The 18,967-nt window shown below is 41.6% G+C and overlaps 1 protein-coding gene across 3 annotated transcripts in view; it reads right to left on the bottom strand.

Moving 5' to 3' along the window:
• Positions 1-15,745, bottom strand: part of grh (grainy head) — a 446,442-nt gene extending 430,697 nt beyond the window's left edge. For all 3 annotated transcript variants that reach the window (XM_083138915.1, XM_083138919.1, XM_083138917.1), the window contains exon 1: positions 15,499-15,745. In XM_083138915.1, the coding sequence (XP_082995041.1) occupies positions 15,499-15,548 (50 nt within the window). In that variant the 5' untranslated portion in view covers positions 15,549-15,745. The remainder of the gene's footprint in view (positions 1-15,498) is intronic.
• Between the last annotated feature and the right edge of the window lie 3,222 nt (positions 15,746-18,967).

The raw sequence follows: 18,967 nt of genomic DNA, 5'->3' as shown, positions 1-18,967 counted from the left end.
AAACCTCCTGTAAAGTCAATTACAGTTTTATAAAGGGACGACCGATGTGTTGCTTCCCCTCCCCACGCACACACACTTAAGTAGGTGGAGAGACAGATTCGAAGGTCCCTTCGTTTGTAACCGCCTACGCATAGGTGAGCGAGCGTGCTTGTTCGACAATGCGATAGGGAGCACCACAGTCATTCGCTTGAGCCCGAAGTAGAAAACAAAAGAAGAGCAGATCAGTCTTGGCGCATTTATCTGCGACATCACTAAAAAGTAAATCGCCATTGACTGAAGGAGACAAGAAGAAGTAGGATCAAATAAAGCAGTACCGATGGCTAGAAACCGCAAAGGATAGGCGGTGTGAGCCACAGCTCCCATCTGCTATTGCCGACACACGCGTGCACGTTGACATGCGATAATGCACTCTTAAATGCCGAGAAGCTGATGCTTCAAATTAGAACCACACGAAATATTTATCTATTGACGTGAATGATTAATATTTAATAAGAGTACCACAACAAAGCAACAAGTTGGCACTTCCGTTCGAACTCAGTTTTCGGCATGATATATTTAACGCGTCGCTGAACTCAAATTAAGCTTAGTAATTGGCCGGTTTCTCTTTGAAGCGTGATATTAATAACTTTATTCGATTACATGGTTAAGTGCGTAATAAAGTAATTATCCTCAGTCCCAAGCGTTTATATTCAAATACATGACAGGAAGGAGATTGTAGGAACTATTTAATTGTTCTGGATGCCTGCTTGCTCTTGTATGTTCGTATTATACGTTTGGTTGTTTTCTGCCTACGCGCTCGAATAAATAACACAGTCATTGCAGTCATGCGAGATCTGAGCGCATTATTGCTGGTACACCGTGTATAAGACGACATGAGTCCCATGAGCATATCACACGCAGATGCAATAAGAGCAGTGCATAGTGGCTTGAAACGTAAAAAAAAAAGGTAAAGTGCTCCCCTGTGCATAGCACCACGCCATGAAGGCGTATAGGGGGTGTGGGGTAACGCCCCACACTTTCTTGAAACGTGAGAAGGTTTCCTATAATATATCTCTTGTGCAGATTGGGTTCCGAAACTAGGGGGGCAAGGGGGGGCAAAGACATTATACTACCCTTTGTACATAAGGTTTACCGTAGTGTGGGGGCAAAAGTGGCGAAAAGTGGGGGCAACTGCCCCCTTCGCCCCTCTAATTGCCCCCACTGTATCTCTCTGTGTATATTTATATTTTTTTATATATAAAATATTTATTGGTTGTGGACAAAATCCATGCACAAGTTAACAATTTATCAATTGGTATTATTTATAAACATGTATGCACATAATATTTACTCACAATTATTCCTTTCATAATAAATAGTTAGCAAATTTCATTACACTTTTACAGAATTATATTCGACTTATTAAGATATTTTGTAAGAATATTGATTATCGAGGATGGAGGAGAAGTCAGCAAACAAGGCAGTGTCAGTGGCGCTTGATGTCCACTCCTGTACAATTCCTGTAAAAATGGTTCTCTGTAAGTTTCATAAAGTTTGCATTGAAATATAATGTGGTTCGGAGTTGCAGTATATTCATTGCACAAACAAACTGGTGAAGTCACTAAATTCTTCTTGTAAAGGTGAACTGCGGCGATAGTGTGGCTTAACCTGCAGCGCATTATAGTTGTGAGGGAACTTCGGGAGAGTTGAATCTCTTTAAACTAACATTCCTTTGGAATTCTTTCTTGTATAGAATAGTAGGCCTTACCGCATTGAGTGCCAGTATTTGTCCACAAGCTTTGCCAGTCAGCAAATAGTATTTTTCTAGTGTGTGATTCCAAAACTACGGACGGAATCTTTATTGAAAGTTTATATTTATCTTCTATACAGCATGTATCATAACAAGTAAACAACTTATCACGTCTATTATCTTTTAAAAATATCTGAAACACAACCATGAGGTTTGTTGTACAGTTACGGACACTGCCGGGTTGTAACTATTCAATTGAAAGTCAATGTATTCATTACAACCCGGCAGTGTCCGGTAGTGTTAAAGAAAATGGCGACTTTCACATGTGAAGGAAATGTAGGCTGTGTCTTAAAAGTTCCCCACCTCTAGACTTCTGCATTTGGGGCTATGTGAAAGACAAAGTCTATAGAGTGTGCAACAGCTAAAGGACAGGATAAGAAACGCCCATTCTTTGGTGGACGAGGAGTTCTTGGGAAAACTGTGGCAAAAAATTGAACTTCCATAGGATGTCTGTCGCATAACTGGTGGAAGCCACATTGAACATTTGTACACATTCATGTAAACTTGAAGTGTTACTGATTGATACACAACAAATATCATTGTTGTATTCCATATACAGTAAAAGCTCGTTAATCCGGACCCCGATAAGCCGGACTTCGCTTAATCCGGACAGGCAAAAGGGAAAAAAGCAGAATGCAAGGTTTTAAATGTGGCTAGAAGTCAACAAGAGAACTTCCCAAAGAAAAGGCAGTGAACCACTGATGAAATTCTGTTTCCCGCAGACTTTGTACTGTACTGTATAGTGTATTTAGGCCTATGACCTTTAAATACACCATAATAAACGTGTGTTGGTGCTATAAACGGAGTTAAACCGGTCAACTTATCCTCCCCGTTAGTCCGCATTAACGAGGTTTTACTGTAGTTTAGTCGAAATAAATTCTTAAATAAACTCTATTATGATTCACTCTGTATAACTGTAGCAATGGAATTTTCATTTTGCAGAATGTTAGCCTACATATTTTATAGCAGGGGTGTCCAAACTTCTTTTTCTATACAGGGCCAGTAGCTACCAGAGGTATTGACCATCCGAAAGACTTAAGACGTTGAGGGCTTGGATGAGTCGTGAGAGTGAGAGAAAACCTTAAAGGTGAGATACATACAATGTACAAAAGAAAATCTATATCGGATGACACTGAACCACAGTTGTCTAACGACGCTGCCATTTCATCAGCTACAGGCTCAGTTGTCCCACTTGGAACAGCTATTCTCTTGTCACGAGCCACAGGCATCATGGCAGATGGACAGATGTGATACGAATCATTACGTTTATTCTTTCTGGAATACCCAGACACATTACAGAGGTTTCACTATACGGAGGGCGAACCTCATGAGGGCAGACCTCACCCTCACTCCTGGAATGACCTGGTGAGGATAACGGAGGGCGAGGTCGGGTCTTGAGGGTCCGATGTGGTCCGCGGGTTGCATTTTGGACACAGCCTGTTATGTTGCCTTCAAGATGCAGGTACGATAACTACGAATCCTTAGCCGAAATTAACTTAAGAATATTAAAACTGGCTGTACCCAAGTTATGGAAGTAAATTCAAGAAAACTGATTGAGTTGTTGTTTTTAAGTCCACTCTATGCACAGTAAGGCTAATGTGCCTCCACCAGGAATCGAACCTGGGACCCCTTCATTACAAGGCTACGGCGTTACCACTACGCCATCGGGGAATCCTTCAAGAAAACTAAACAGATTCCAAAATATGAAGTGGCTGCGATTAGAAGGGCGAGGGGGTTGTTGCCCCCCCCCCCAGTTTTTTGGCACCTTACCCCCCTTAGTTTTGGAACCCAATCGCCGCCACTGTACAAATGCATTTGCACAGGGAACCAACAAAAATAATTATGCCCAAATAACGTTCCGGAAAGAAGGAATGCTTAATCCATCAGCAAAACAAAGATTTTTCGGTTGTCGACTTATTCAAGGTTGCTTATTTGCAAATGCGTTAACCTTAACTGCGAAGGCGTACAAAGAAAAAGACAAGCAAGGAATCCAACACGAACTTCATTGAAGATACCATCCCAGCATTTGTCTGAAGTGCGTGATGTGAAAATCACGAGAAAGGTTGTGCCACGATGACGTGTGTGCGGTTTAAATCTGCGAATACAAGCATCTTCAGCCATCTCGAAGCACTTACATTCCCAGGATTGCGCATGGATCACTTCCGGTAACTTCACGGCAACTTTTGCCACCATACATGAATCGTTCAGCAGAAATATGTTTTATAACCAGCGTGTGTCGTCGCAAAAAGCCCTGCAGTGCGTGCAAAACGCATGACGTTGGCCAACGAGATTGTCGTCACGTCCTGTTCCTTTCATGCGACACGGTCAGCAAGGTAAAATGTTAGCAGCTACGCCTGCGAAGTGGTCCTGGGGTCAAGTCTCGCACAAGACACGCACGAGAATGAAGGAGGAAGGGAGGGGGAGCGCGATGCGAACCTCTTCATGAAGCTGTGGGTGTCTCCGAAGCACCCTGACCTCTCCTTCGAGCCTGGTCGCAGAGGTCATCCGAAGAATGGTTGGAAACAGCTACGTACGTTGGTTGCACAAAAGATTTGGCCGTTTCTTTCTGCGTAATTCACCGCTCTCTCAGCCAGGCATCTTGTCCACGAAAGGAGAGGATTGGGGCATAACTTACGCTCTGTTACCTAAAAGACACCTAATGCGTAGTTACCGGCAGTGTAGCCAACTTTAACGTTTTTCTTACCAACGAAACATGTCGGAAGTGTGTGTTCGAACCACTTTAATGCGTCTAAACTGGGAACTGTTTGACTGAGTTTTAGTTCAAGTAGGTTTGTTGAAGGTCCAGGAATTTTAAATAAATTCCGGTCCAGGAGAGAAAATCAGGAAGTGTAAATGGGTTTTGGTCCAAAGAACCTTTTCATGTTTAAAGTGTTTCAATTCGGTCCAGGGACCTTTTCTCCGGATGAATTTCAATTCGGTCCAGGGACCTTTTTTTCGTATGAATTTCAATTCGGTCCAGGGACCTTTTCTGCAGATCATTTTATATACGGTCCAGGAACCTTCTTTCAAGGAAACAATACACAACTTGGACCGAATTTAAACTGAGCAAGGATAAAGGTTTCGGTCCTCTTGGGGAACCCAATAGAATTTATGGGTTCTTGGACCTTTATCAACCCTGGTTTTAAAACCATTTTTAAGCGCAGAAAGGCTAATTGGGACTGGACCTACAGTTTAAAGTCGGATCCGATCCACTATGTGCCTCCACCGGGTATCGAACCCGGAATCCCATGATTACAAGGTGATGACGTCACTACTGCGCCACCGGGGAGTCCCCATTCCACTGGGAATCGAACATGAGATCCCTTAAGCAAGGGGTTAAGGGGGTTCCGCCCCCCTCACCTTTCAAAAACTTACCAAGTGATAGAATTAAATGACATGTTACACCATATGCACAATCTCTCAGTTAGTTCATTAGCTGGTACCTTCACTACAGTCAGTTTCACAAATAGTTTTACATTTACGGAATTCAAAACAGTAAAAAACAGTAAACGTACTTAAACCACTCGAATACGTCTTGCACTAAACGATTTTAACAACAAGTCTTCAACCAATTACAATCATTTTCTGTTGATGATGACGTCCCCGCTCATGAATGCGTCATCGAAACATTGAACACAGAATTAAAAGCTCAGAGCGTCATCATTTTTCCAGCTGCTTACACTTCATGTTACAATCGCACAGTGCGTCATGGCGCTAGCTAGCAGAACGCAACGACGGTCATGGCATCTGGCCGGAGTGGCAAGTGCGTTGCTTCCATGTACCTTAGCACGACATCTGTTGACATCATTGAATACTAGGCCCGCAACGAAATAGCCACAGCGATTAACATTTGAATACGTTAAATTTTGCCCCGCAGGATAAAGCGCAGGATGTAATATTATTATTGTTGTATTTGTAAGCATGCTTGAATGTGAGTGTCCCTACTCCGATGCTACTATTAGGCTACGGGACAATTTTCTTCTGCCCTTCTGTGCATCCTTCTTGGTTTTTTACAACTGAAAACATACGCACAATTTACAAGCAACACTGGTTGAGCTGCTCCTTGCGCAATTTATTGCTGGTTGGCAACGCTAGTCACGTTATCCATTTCACTATGAAGTAAAATTCCTCTGCTTGCGTGCGAGAGCGTGAAGGAGGCCTCTTGTGGTGGGTAGAAGACTTTGCACGAGACAGCCAAATATCCACAGGAGGTCCGTGGAAGAAAGGAACACAGGGAACGTTCCTGTCTTATATTCAAAGGCCTTCGTGAGTTGCTTAATGTTACCAATAAGGCCTTTCCCCTTAACTTTGCAAAGAAAGGACAATGAGCGTTAGTTGATCTGGAATCAGCACTGATTTGGCTGATTCCTTAATTTTGCATTACTTTCACTTATACTTTTCCGCCGTTTTCAAAAACTTACTCTAAGTAACCGAGTTACAGTTAGTTACTAATTTTGAACAGTTACTCAATATGGTTACTTTATTCTCTTCTAATATATAAAAATGTATGTATGTATGTGTGTTTGATCCGGCACAACTCTCGAACGCCTAGAGCGATTTCAACCAACCTTGCAATCTCGAAAGAAATACTGTGGGGGTTAGACACCCCTGGCACCCCTAGGGGTGGGGGTTGGAAAGGGGGTGACATGTAAAACGACCGATATTCGTGTGGAATCCGTAGTTTTCGGGGCCGCTCAGATGAATAGTGACACTCCCAATGCCGTTCAACACCAAGTTCATTTTACACTATACTTAGAATTCATTATATTCCTGTCTATTAGAAGATTGGGATAAATTAATACCCGAGCAACGCCTGGCAATCAGCTAGTTCTAGATAAGTAAGGACATCGATTCGCGAAAACTCGAGAATCGTTAAGATCTTGCACGTAATGACTAGGGAACGGAACTTTATGTGCTAAAAAACACAGAAATATTTATTTTTTATGTGTCATAAATGTTGAAAATATGTGATAAAAACAGGAAAATATGTGACAAAAATAAAAACATTTGGTAACAAAAACAAACTATAACATGCATTTTAAACACCTGAAATTAGTTTCTAAATGATTACCTCTTAGCGAGCTATTTTTTTGGAAGAGTTGCAGTGGATCCCCATAGTTTTTTCCAAATTCTCCATTGTAAATCTGTGACGATTATCTCTAAAAAGCATCTTATATTGTGAGAAAGATCGCTCCGCGTCACAAGAAACAGTTCTTGCATATTTGAAGCACGAAATGTCACTAACGCTGAAGTTTTCCAAAGCTTCCTCTTCCTCTACTTCACTTTCCAAAACACGTGCAATTTGGCACAAAGTTTGAAAACCTTGGTTTTTCCCAAAAAATTCTGTAAAAGTTAGGTGGACATATGATCTCAACCAAGTGTTCGCGGACGATTCAAGCTTTCATATGGAATTAGAAGGAATGGACAGGTTTGTTGAGATGTATGCCAATTCGACTTTTAAGGAGGGCTCCATCAACAGTTCTTGCAGAATTCTTCTTTGTCGAGATCATTTACAACAGATACAATTTTTTCAAAGTTCTGGGCATAACATCTGCATCCAACCAAGTGCCCCATTGCGTAACTAGTGTTGCCCACGAGACGAGACTTTGGCCTGTCTCGTCTCATGGAGCCTCGTGGAAATGCTGTCTCGTCTCGAAAATATTCGTTTGTCTTATGACACATGGTCAATCTCGTCTCGTCTCGAATTTTTAAAAGCCTGTCCCGTCTCGTCCCGTGGACAACACTATGCGTAACTACAGGTGTAGGGGGAAGGGGAACCTCAGGACATTTTTGTTTAAAAATGTCTATTCTTCTAGGCGACTTGATCTAACTTTCTTCCCATTTGAAACCAGTTTATCGACATTGTGATAAAGAGCACTTATCTTTTCACATATTCTATGCAACGCATGAGCCACACATTTAACGTGCACCATTTTGGAGTAGCTAACGGCAAGGCCTACTGCATGTAAGCTGCAGCATCTGTCAAGAGAAGAACATTGTCAAATTTTATGCCTTCCGGCCACAATAGCTGCATTGCTTCATTAAAAAGCCTTGCTATCGTTACGTGTAGCCAGCCCCAGCTACTTACAGCTATTTTCTCCCAATAGGATCGTACGCGAGGTGCCAGAAGTCTGCCAGCGAGGTTGTTCAAAGACAAAACAAACCTAGCACTCTCGAAATGAAAGAGGTGCGGAGAATAAACATTTTTCCTTCGAGGATTTCGAGGTAGATGAAGTCAATGAGCGATTTTATGTATTTAAAATGAAAATTCGCAAAATATGTATTTACATACGGAAAACTGGAAAATATGTGTTTTTATGTAAAATAAAATTTGCTGTGTTGACATATAAGGCTATGATCAGAATTTTGGCAAAAATGAGGGTCTCTATCTTATCGCAGAAAAAACATTTATTTACCTAAAGTTCCTTTCCCTAGTAATGACACTCCCAGTGATGCATTGATTGATTTGCTTTATTTCACTTCGCATTTTGTGCCACTTTTGGCTAATTTGCGAAGATGGGGATGACTGATGATATGATGAAATTGATGAATAGACACTCACAAACATCCATGCCCAGACCAGGATTCGAACCCGGGATCCCTGACTCCCAGTGATGAAATGAGTAAAAATATACGCCAAGTTTATTCGCGAAGTAGTGCAAAATGTTTTTCTCTCCGCGAATTAAACGTCTTGTTTGCGAAATATTACCGAAATAGAGGTTGTATCACTGTGTCAGTTAAATTGGATTTGCGAGAACTGTTCGTGAATAGTACCCCAAAACAGATTCCTTTGCACAATCAATTTCATCCAAACTCTACAATATGCGCCACAAGGAAAGTTTTCTTTCAACAATTAAAATTAATCTAAACTCTCTACAGTAGCCCCCCCCCCAAATCAGCTTTCTTTGCACAATTAAATTCATCAACACTTTCTTCATAAGCTACACACACAATTGAGTAGCTTATCAATAACAATAATTTTTGCATGCTGTAACCATTTATGGGTCAGAATATTGTTCAAAAATATTTATCACACCTCTGGTGTAGCGTTCTTTGTTTCCTTTGTCGCTAAACATAACAAATTTAATTTAATATTCATTACTAGCACTAGGATTTTTATGACTTAGCATATTTATGTTGCTAAGGGTGATGTGTTCCCTGAATATACAGAAATCCATATTATGAAGAAACTTATTAAGTTACGGTGCTTTTTAAGGGTATATGTTGACATATTTGGCTATTTTTGCGTGATATAGCATATTTCGATGGATTTTCGGTCATATTCAGGATATTTTTGCATTTTTAATATATTGATGTTTGAAACAGCCTAGTTATAAGGCATATTTTTCAAATTATAGTGCATATTTTGTAAACTTTTAGGTCATAAGAGCATATTTTATTTTGCATATTTTGGAGTATTTGTATTTTTAGCCCTATTCATTACATTATAACTAACATTGCACGTTTAAATGTGAAAATATTTGGAACTAACTCCAAATCGCCTTGATTGACTTGGTGTGTGAAGTCCACATTATGCACAGTAAGGCTAATTAGGACTGGATCTACAGTTTAAAGTGGAATCCGAACCACTAATGTGCCTCCACCGGGTATCGAACCCAGGACCCCTTGATTACAAGGTGACAACGATACCACAGCGCCACCGGCGGCACATTCCTTTCGAGAACATGATGAAAAGTAATCATAAAAGATCTGTTACTGGCGTTACTCGACAAAATGAACTGCGTTAGAGCTACTCATTATAACAATTCAAGTTGTTATTACAAACAGGAACTTTTGAATGTGTACATTTCCATTTAGTAATTATAGTTTGTTAACTTTTGTCAATTACGAATAATATTGTTTTTATCAGGAGCGTATATTCTAGGCTAACGAGGCTATCTGCGAAGCCTGAAGTCTAGAGAATAAAATTCAGGAGAAATGATGATGCTGATTCTGGAGTTGGCAACCTGATTTCTTGTAAGTTGGCAACCTGATTTCCAATGAGTTGGCAACCTGCTTTCTTATGAGTTGGCAATCTGATTTCCTATGGGTTGGCAACCTGATTTCCTATGGGTTGGCAACCTGATGTCGTATGAGTTGGTAAATTCTTATATCGAATGAAATTGAAATATATATATATTGTTCAGTAAATACAATAACAGTTACATATTCTCTCAACGTTTTCATGTGTTATAGTGAATTTTCATTTGCCTCAATTGATTAAACCAGAAGTTTTAATGTCTTTATGAAGCTCGAGTTCTGTCCATAATCAGAGATATTAATATTATCTTTATCATTCATTATGGAGGGAAATAAATTTGAAGTAAGTTCAAATTCCTGCAAGAACCGTTTGATATCAAAGCAAAACTGTTACAGATCATTACGAGAACAACATGTAGTTCTAACTGTTCTTGTGAACTACAAAGCCAGCTCCAGGGTGTATTGACACTGTTATTGTTCGGCAATTAGTGTGAGGCGCCAAGAATGCAGTGTTGCCACTTCTACTCTGAAGTGTTACTCTCGATTTCAGAAATTGTCAAACTAAGCTTAACGTCACTGCTCTGTTCACGGCGTTGTATTCCGGGGCCAGATGCTGTAACAGCGCTCTCTACCTTCATTTTGAATGTATGTCATTTGGCACCCACAAAAATTATTGCCTAGTACAACTTAAAAGTACTACTATAGGAACCAAAGGATGGAAATTTCGTGTCAAAATAATGAAAAATGTGAACTATTTTCCGAAGCTGTACTTTACGTTCTATTTCAAGATTCAAAGTTAGCATGGTTTAGCTGGGCTCTGTATTAGAAAGGAAAAAATATATAATTAATGTAGTAAGTATTACATAAGTCCACTGGATAAAACATAGGTTTGTACACAATTTTATTGATTTACACATTTAATAATGCAAAGTGACACCAGGGGTCTCATGTTCGAAATTTAACCTGGCCTGAATTTCATATCACTCATCCTTATCTCGCCAATTACCCAACAGATGGCAGTAAAGCGAAGTAAAATAAATAGAATCAATCAATCATAATTCCACTATACTAAGACATAGATTTATCCACAATTTAATTGTATTATATATTTCCTTTAGTTTATTGACGGGTATTTAATAAAATAAAGAAAATATAATTTAATTGTGCCCCTTTCATTTGCAAATGTTTCTTACACATTTGCGCGGTTTTTTCATAAGATAAAATTCAGTCAGTACTTTGATATCGCATGAAAGTACAATAAATTAAGTATACTCATATAATAATGCATGAATAACTATTATTACGCGTGTATTTTTTAAAGAAAATGTGTGTGTTTCTACTTGTCCATGTCTTGACGTTGCCCCACCTCTTTCCCCTATCAAAGAGGGTCTCTCGCTGATGACGCTGGTAGAATAATTTCTGTCTAGTGCCCGCGCAGAATTAGTCTTCGTCACTACCAAGTTGAGACACAATACGAGGGATTCTTTCGAAACGGGAAAGTAACAGTGTGCAACGAAACTAACTGTTAACTGGGTCAATTCGGCAAAGCAGTCCCTCGAAAAATCGAGCAACCAGGTAAACTCCCCCCCTGAGGCCCCTTTTATTTATAGATCAATGAGCACTCAATCGGTCAATTGGGGGGGGGGGGATAGTTGCGTAATCTAGAGAAGTGAGTGACCGAACGGCATTGCAAGGTTCTTCGCTTAGCCTTCCCCTGATTCTTACGAAACCGAACGTATTCGTTACATGTGGTCAGGCTTGTTTTGCTGACAGGCAATGTGGCCAGTTCCCACCCACTTAGAGATAGTGGCTACACTCATTCTCATCGTTTCCACTATCTGCATCGAGGTCGTTCACCTAATTCCTTTTCCCCCCGTGCTTCAAAGGTGGTAGCCAGTGATGTGCCGTAGACTATTAAGTTTACGTCTACATGCGTTGTCTACACGTAATCTACGCGTAGATTACATTGAGTTGTAGTTTACATAGACTACGTAGACAATCAAAAGTGCATTAAAATTAATTTTCAAGGCTTTTATGAAATGAAAGTGAAATTTTCAACTATATTGGTTCCTAACGAAATGAAAAAAATCCTATTTACAACAAAATTTCTCTTCTCTTCTATTATCAACTATGGAAGAAGATAAATAGTATGCAAGAAACAACAACAGATGGCAGTGGTGAGGCAAGAGTGGTCTTTCCCCCATAAAACACTAGAATTATTTCTATATTAGGTTTCTTCCTAGGTGAGAAATTGTTCATATTTGGAAGAAAGAGTATGAACATTTTTTCTCATACATCAGCAACTGATACGCAGTATAATTTTCTTCTAATTTCACGGCGCCAAGTTCGCTAAGTTATCACCTTTCGCAATCTACGTGTATAAAATAATCTACAGTAGACTATCGTTGTTTACGCGTAGACGCACATCACTGGTGGTAGCCTGGAAGATCGGCGATGACGGCGCCAGGGGTGGGTGGGGCAAGGCCCTAATATGGGAAAATTTCAGAATCGATTCTCTCTCTCTAAACAGAAGAACGTACGAGAGTGAGTAAATACATTACACACAAAGAGGAAGAAAGAAACAAGAGAGAAACAGAAGAAGATAAAAATAAACAAGGAAAGATAGATGAAAGAAAAATAGGAATACAGTAAGAACGAGAAAGGATAAATGATGAATTATGGTGTTCGGGAAGTCACAAACTTTAGATTTTCGTTGCTTTTTTGTTAAGTCTTAGTGAATCAATCCCAGAGCATATTATGAGCATAATATTATATTGGGCACGTGCAAAGATTCTTAAAAGTGATCCAACATGTATCATGTCTACATTGTTTACTATTAAAAGAATAAACATAGAAAACTACATGCCTTAAAATTGCCTTTTTTGACTTTAGAGTTTTTTCCCGAACACCCTAGAATTAATGAAATAGATGGACAGTGGCGGTGATTGGGTCCCAAAACCGGAGGGGGGTGCCAAAACTAGGGGGCAAAGACAGTATATTTTCCTTTGTAGATAAGATTTAGCATAGTGCGGTGGCAAAAGGGGCGAAAACGCCACTGGATGGAGACATACGGGTAATGAATCATTCATCTCATTCTTCGTAATGAGGAATATTACAATAGTCGACCCTTAGTAATGCACATGTCTTCCAAATGCATAGGAAAATCCTTAATATGTTTCCACTTTTAGCAGAATTACAACAATATCTTTAAAAACAAATGTAAACTGAGAACTTTCTTTCAATTCCGGTCCAGGAGAGAAAATCAGCAAGCGTAAATGGGTTCTGGACCGTGAAGAACCATTTTATCTGTAAAGTATTTCAATTCGGTCCAGGAACCTTTTCTCCGGATCAATTTAAATACGGCCCTTTTTCTTTACGCAACTTGCACCGAATTAAAATTGTGCGAGAAAGAATTTATGGATTCCTGAACCTTTAACAAGTCTGGTCTAATACAATCGCTTCTAAACAAACCAACATTCGCACTCTTATTCCGCATGTGCCCTACCGCCCCTCTCCCAGCAATCTGCACTTGTGGGATTACACTGGAATGTCGATTAGCTGCATTCGGACGTGCAACCTCCCCTTGCAGATGGCGCTGCGATATCCAAATAGCGTGATGTCACCACTCACCCCGTGGGGAGAAGGGCGCAGTGTTGCCAAGTCTGGTGTTCGTCCCGTTCGCTTGTGGCTGAGGTGGGGAGAGGGAAAGGATACCTGTGCTTCGCGCTTGGAGTTGTGGGTTTCTTGATCTTTGTCCCTTTGTTTACTCAGGTGAACTGGCATTTTGTGTGGGCTTGAAATGTCCACGGTCTTCGAAAAACCTCGCAATGACAGTATCCGGTATTACCGTACGTATATGTCGGATTTTGAGGGCCTGTACAGACAATGAAGTTAGTAATAAGGCGTGTTTTTATACAGCGTATATTGATACACTTGTAGGTTTAATTGTATCATCTGCAAATATGCTGCCGGAGTACTAAGTGTACGTACTTATTATCACGATGCAGAAATCTAAAGAGGAAAATTAAATTAAAAGATATTAAAGTAAGGTATAATTCAAGTTCTACGTCTGCAGGAACTGTGGGTAAATTATAGCTGCTTATTTCGATCTCTTCTCCCGCTTTTAGCAAGCTTCTGCAATATAGTACAGGCAGGGGATAAGTATTAATTATTGCCTTATGGTTCTATTAGCATATACATATATAAGTTTGAGTTTACAAGTCCACTTTATGCACAGATAGGCTAATAGGGACTGGACCTACAGTTTTAAAGTGGGATCCGAACCACTATGTTCTTCCACCGGATATCGAACCCGGGATCGCTTGATCGGCGAGACAATAATACAAATATAAATAAAGCACATCCCTCGCACCTGAATATAACAGCTACATCCTGCACCATACCATAGGGTGGTGTGGAGATAGTGCTACACAAATTTACGACTATTGTGGAGGTTATGTGGCGAGCACCACGCTCCCGTTTGAACCGTTTTATGAAAGGCTGGGTGAACCCCAGACCCTCTTTAAGCAGACCCCTCTGAGATCAGCCACACCTTGAATCGAATCCGGGACTCCTACATTGCTGTCAGACGTCCTGAAGGAACCACAAGCATATATGGGTTAAAGGAATGGTTCAAATGGGACAGACTTAGGTTATTTCAGGCGGAACCCACGTTCTTGCTAATGGGAAGAACAAACACTACAGCAGAACGCTTCGAATGCCTCGATGGCAAGGTGCGTCGAGTGGTCGACTCAAAATCTTACCACTGGTTGTTCCGGGTTCGATTCCCGCAACGGACAAGGAGTCATTCATTCCTTTTACGGTTATTCACAACACTCTTATATCTCTTGGATTAATGTTTAGGATGAGGATAAATGATGAACCGGATGATACCAGCATTCAAACCTGGTACCTCTGCCTTCGTAGTGGTATAAGCTAACTACGTCGCCTTGGAAGCCGGTAAGGATGTGTGATCATCATTCAATATCATCGCCGCGTCCATCAACAAGTCGGACGCGGGGTAATCTTTCCATACAGGACACCCAATTGTCAACCTCACTTCCCTGGACTACATTTTGCAGACTAACGAGGCTCTGGCGCCTGTGTCTTGTCCTTAAGTGTGCTGAATGCCCCTTTAGAGCCTCAGGTTTTAACCAAAGTCAGAATGTTTTAATATTTTAGTTAATGACATTACGGTTAATTTAGGTAAGGTAAGGGGCTTGACCCCGTATAACGTGACGGGTGCAAAATAGCACCCAAAAATTCCAATTCAAATGTATTCAAACAAGGCGGGCGCAATTGAATAGACATTTCTTTCAGGATTCTTGTTGTGCATAATTTCGTTTTGTTTCAACCAGGTAAGATTCGTAAATGTATTTATTTGGCTTATGGGGTAAAGGAATTGAAAACTATCATAACAACTGAGAATACATTGTGGCAACACCCAGTAGCGGTGGCAGACTGGATGACTGTGAGAGATTTTGGATGGGCCAACATCTTCAATGTAAAATCTTTACATTGCTGTTACGTGATCCAAACAAGAAGTTGTTTTAGTCATTCTTGTCATGGAATTTTACCATTATATCTTGACAAGTGGGCTGTGCCCCCCTATGGCCCACCCTTACCGCCGCCTCTGACAACACCACATTTCTAAAGTTGGGCATGCAAGTTAAACCAGGGGCGTTCCCTGAGGTAAGATCAGGCAAGAACAACACAAGCATGATACTCACCTGAGGCCAATGATTGTGGTCCCATTTTTGTCAATCTCAGTAGCAGGCATGACGAGGACGGTGGTTGGCCCCTCCTCCACGTGTGCCACTATGGTGGTCGTAATGGCGTCCTTCGGAACCACTAATTCGGAAGTCGAATTCACTATCACCCTTATTGGGCTGCTTCCTCCATTGTCGGCGTTGCTTGAGATGGGAGGTTCTGTGAAACCCGAAAAACTGGTATTGCCCGGTCCCTCAATGCCAAGGCTTTCCTCGTTCGCTCCCCCCTTCCCCTCTGGTTCCCCCTCCCCCGGCGCCCGGATAACTGTTTCCATTGTAGCGACCCCCAGCAAGGACGTGGAAGTGGGGCTAGATGACGGCGTGTTGTTCTGGCTGGTCATTCTCTCCGGTTCTACCTGTTGGGTTTAAAAAAAGATGTGCTCGGTTGAAACTTGCCAGTCCAGACCAGATGTGTTGCTTTGTTTCTGAATATTTCCCCCTCCCCTCCACCTTCTCAGCTGACTGCAAAGTAAAAACCTGTTTTTTTCACTCGCTTACGAAAAACCGCCCTCTCGATCTGAGAAAGACCAGTTCGCGGGAAGAGTCATTTTGTGGCGGGAATCTGCACGGTGTGGTCGATGTCTTTGGTTAGTCCAGAACGCACTTTTGCCTCAGGAACGCGCCATGTGTTATCACAACAGTACTTTCACTTGCCGTCTCGCACTAGGAATAAAACCAAAAAAGAAAACGCTCACTTGCAGTCCCTGGTGCACCGAGATTTCCAGAAAAACTCCTGCTGGAAGTCACTTGTTGTTTTTTGTTTCACTGCCACAAAGAAACGAACGAGCTCTTCGCATAGCGTGGGTCTCAACAGACTGTGGGCTTGGCAGCTAACGATTCGGAGCCACGGTATGGGAAGAGGGGGCGCGCTAAGGTAGAAAACCCCCTGGAGGCAGGTAGCAAGAAGGATGAAGAAGAAATGTTCTCGTGAAGCGCAGAGCTTAGCAGACGACGCTTCGTCCCTGAAGAATCATCGCCCCAGACACGTGGGCGATTTCCATGGGCCCTGCAGCACACTGAATATCTTCTCTCGACGTGGGCGACTGACAAAGGTCAGATCGTCGAAGGGTTGCCATCCAGGTGCGCGATAGAAGCATGAAGATGGTCTTCGCTGGACGTGTAACGCTTCAAGATCCGTCCAAGAGCTTGTTTCAGTGTTAGAGGCTGGTGCGAAAACGTGCACGTCAGGTAAACAACCATTAAAAAACGGAGCTGCGCCGTTGCCAACTCTGTTCCTCGTGCGATCAATGAAACAAGTGGTGTTATGGCAACACTGCTTAAGAACATGCACGTGCTTTTGTGGTCCCCCTCACGTATATGGACTGGAGATTGGTAAGGATGACAGGAGGAGCGCTCAAATCGAGTTGCATTAATGGTTTCAGTTTTCGAAAATTCCAACTACGACAGGAATCTTACGTCCATGCTCCGCCCGCCTACCCCCATTGTTTCTTTTGGAAACCGCTTATTAGGTGCTTCTGCGGGCAGGAATCCGAGGCTGTGGTACGCCGTTTCATTCGAATTATGGTCCCTTGCACACAAACGCGACACTTGGAAGAAAAACGCTTCTGTTCAGCTGGTGGGAATGCGAAGGATAAACAACTCCTGTCGAAAGTGATTATAAACAACTCTCTTCTCCTACCCTCTTGTTTTTTTCGGCTTTTTCTTTAAACAATACTTTTGCCTTTCCTCTTCTCTAAGATGGATCGTCATTCTGTAAAAGAAAGACAAAACAAAACCTCACATGGCAAGGTGTGGATTTCTGTGTGTGTGTGTGTGTGTGTGTGGTTCTAATGCAACTCCACTGTTTCGGTGTACGCCGGTCACGACCAAAAGGCGTGGTCAGAATACCAATCGCATTCCTAAATTGCACCAGGTACGTTGTGCTAAGTTCTTTAATGAATGATGAAGATTTATAATGGACGTCAGCACATAGGCTATTTGCCCCATGAGAGTAATGACGAGAAACGTCCAAAAGGAGCAGCACGAGGCATACGCAGGATTTTTCAGGAGGGAAACTACACAGCACGGTATTTCGAACTTTCGACTATCAAAAATGACAATTGGGAGGGATTCTAAGGTTTACCACTCTGGGTTTTTCCGAGTTTTTCACTGCTTTTATTTGAAAATGTTGATTTTCTCAACAGACCCCCTCTCAGATCAGAAGGGCAAAGTTAGTTCAACAACTCGATCCATCTGATGTGGTGGAATGGACATGGTAATACAACAGTTCGTACCTTTGTCAGTCACCATTTATCAAATCATTCATCCTCATCGTCGCGATTATCCAAGTAGAAATAGACGCTAGTGTTTCTAGTAAATAAGCAACCAATATTTACCATAAGAGCATGATATTCTTCGATATTACACTTGAGATTTCAGGAGGAGTGTAGAACGGCAACCCTAGATAAAATTCTCATGTCCTCGCAGAAGAACATATTCCACACTTTCAACAACAAATTTAACATTAATAAAGCTAAAACGCGGTGGAGGTATTATTTATGCACAGAATTATAGGGTCTAAATGGAAGATATAATTCCAACAGGGCCGATATCCTTGCGTATCTCCACAATCACGATTTGTACCAGGTTCGTCTTTTTCTCTTTGTGAATTCGAAAGATCCGTCTGTTGCAGTGCATCGGCACAATATATTTCATTCTCTTGACACCACCTCTTTGCCTATTCAAAATCTGAGCAAGTTTCTTTATGCGTATTTGCTTAAGTCCACTTCATGCTCAGATAGGCTAATCAGGACTGGTCCTACAGTTTCAAGTGGGATTAGAACCACCGTGCAATATGTCTCCGCTGGTTATCGAAGCCGGGGCACTTTGAGAACAAGTTGACGGCGTTACCTCTAAACCATCAAGGAGGTCCATGCACAGGGTATTTTGTACTATTTCCCGTCACTTTTCTAGTCTGACTCCCAGCGGGGGAGAACCAGTATTTTTTCCACCTGTTCAAGCGGCTCCGGCGCCCACCCAACGTCGTATAAAGTGTGTACCTGGAGGAAACTCTGGGCTGTCAGAGGCCTGGTGCTCATCACATCACCCCCACCTTCGGCCGTGTCGAAAAAGTGTGGGGCCCTAACTCCACACCCCCTATACGCCTTCATGGCATGGTGCAAAGCACAGGGGAGCACTTTACTTTTTTCTTTGCGTCACTTTTCTGCATCTGTGGGTTAATCGCTACGACAGAAAATAATGGCGAAGTGATGAAGTTGAATTGAACAAACGTAAGGACTTGCCCCTTTCACTCTCTTTATTTCCAAAGGGAGCTACTCTAACCACTCCATCACAGAGCTTGGCAGTAAGTTAGAAGGATTCTCTACTAGACACCGTTCAGATGATTTGAAAAAAATTGTGAGGAAGCCTTTGAGACATCACAAACGAACATTAATTCAGTGAATAGCCTTTGAACTGACAATTCCACCTT

The sequence above is a fragment of the Lepisma saccharinum genome, chromosome 17 (assembly GCF_977018435.1).
Source record: "Lepisma saccharinum chromosome 17, izLepSacc3.1, whole genome shotgun sequence".
Lineage (NCBI taxonomy): Eukaryota > Metazoa > Arthropoda > Insecta > Zygentoma > Lepismatidae > Lepisma > Lepisma saccharinum.
This window is presented reverse-complemented; position numbering and strand designations above follow the sequence as displayed.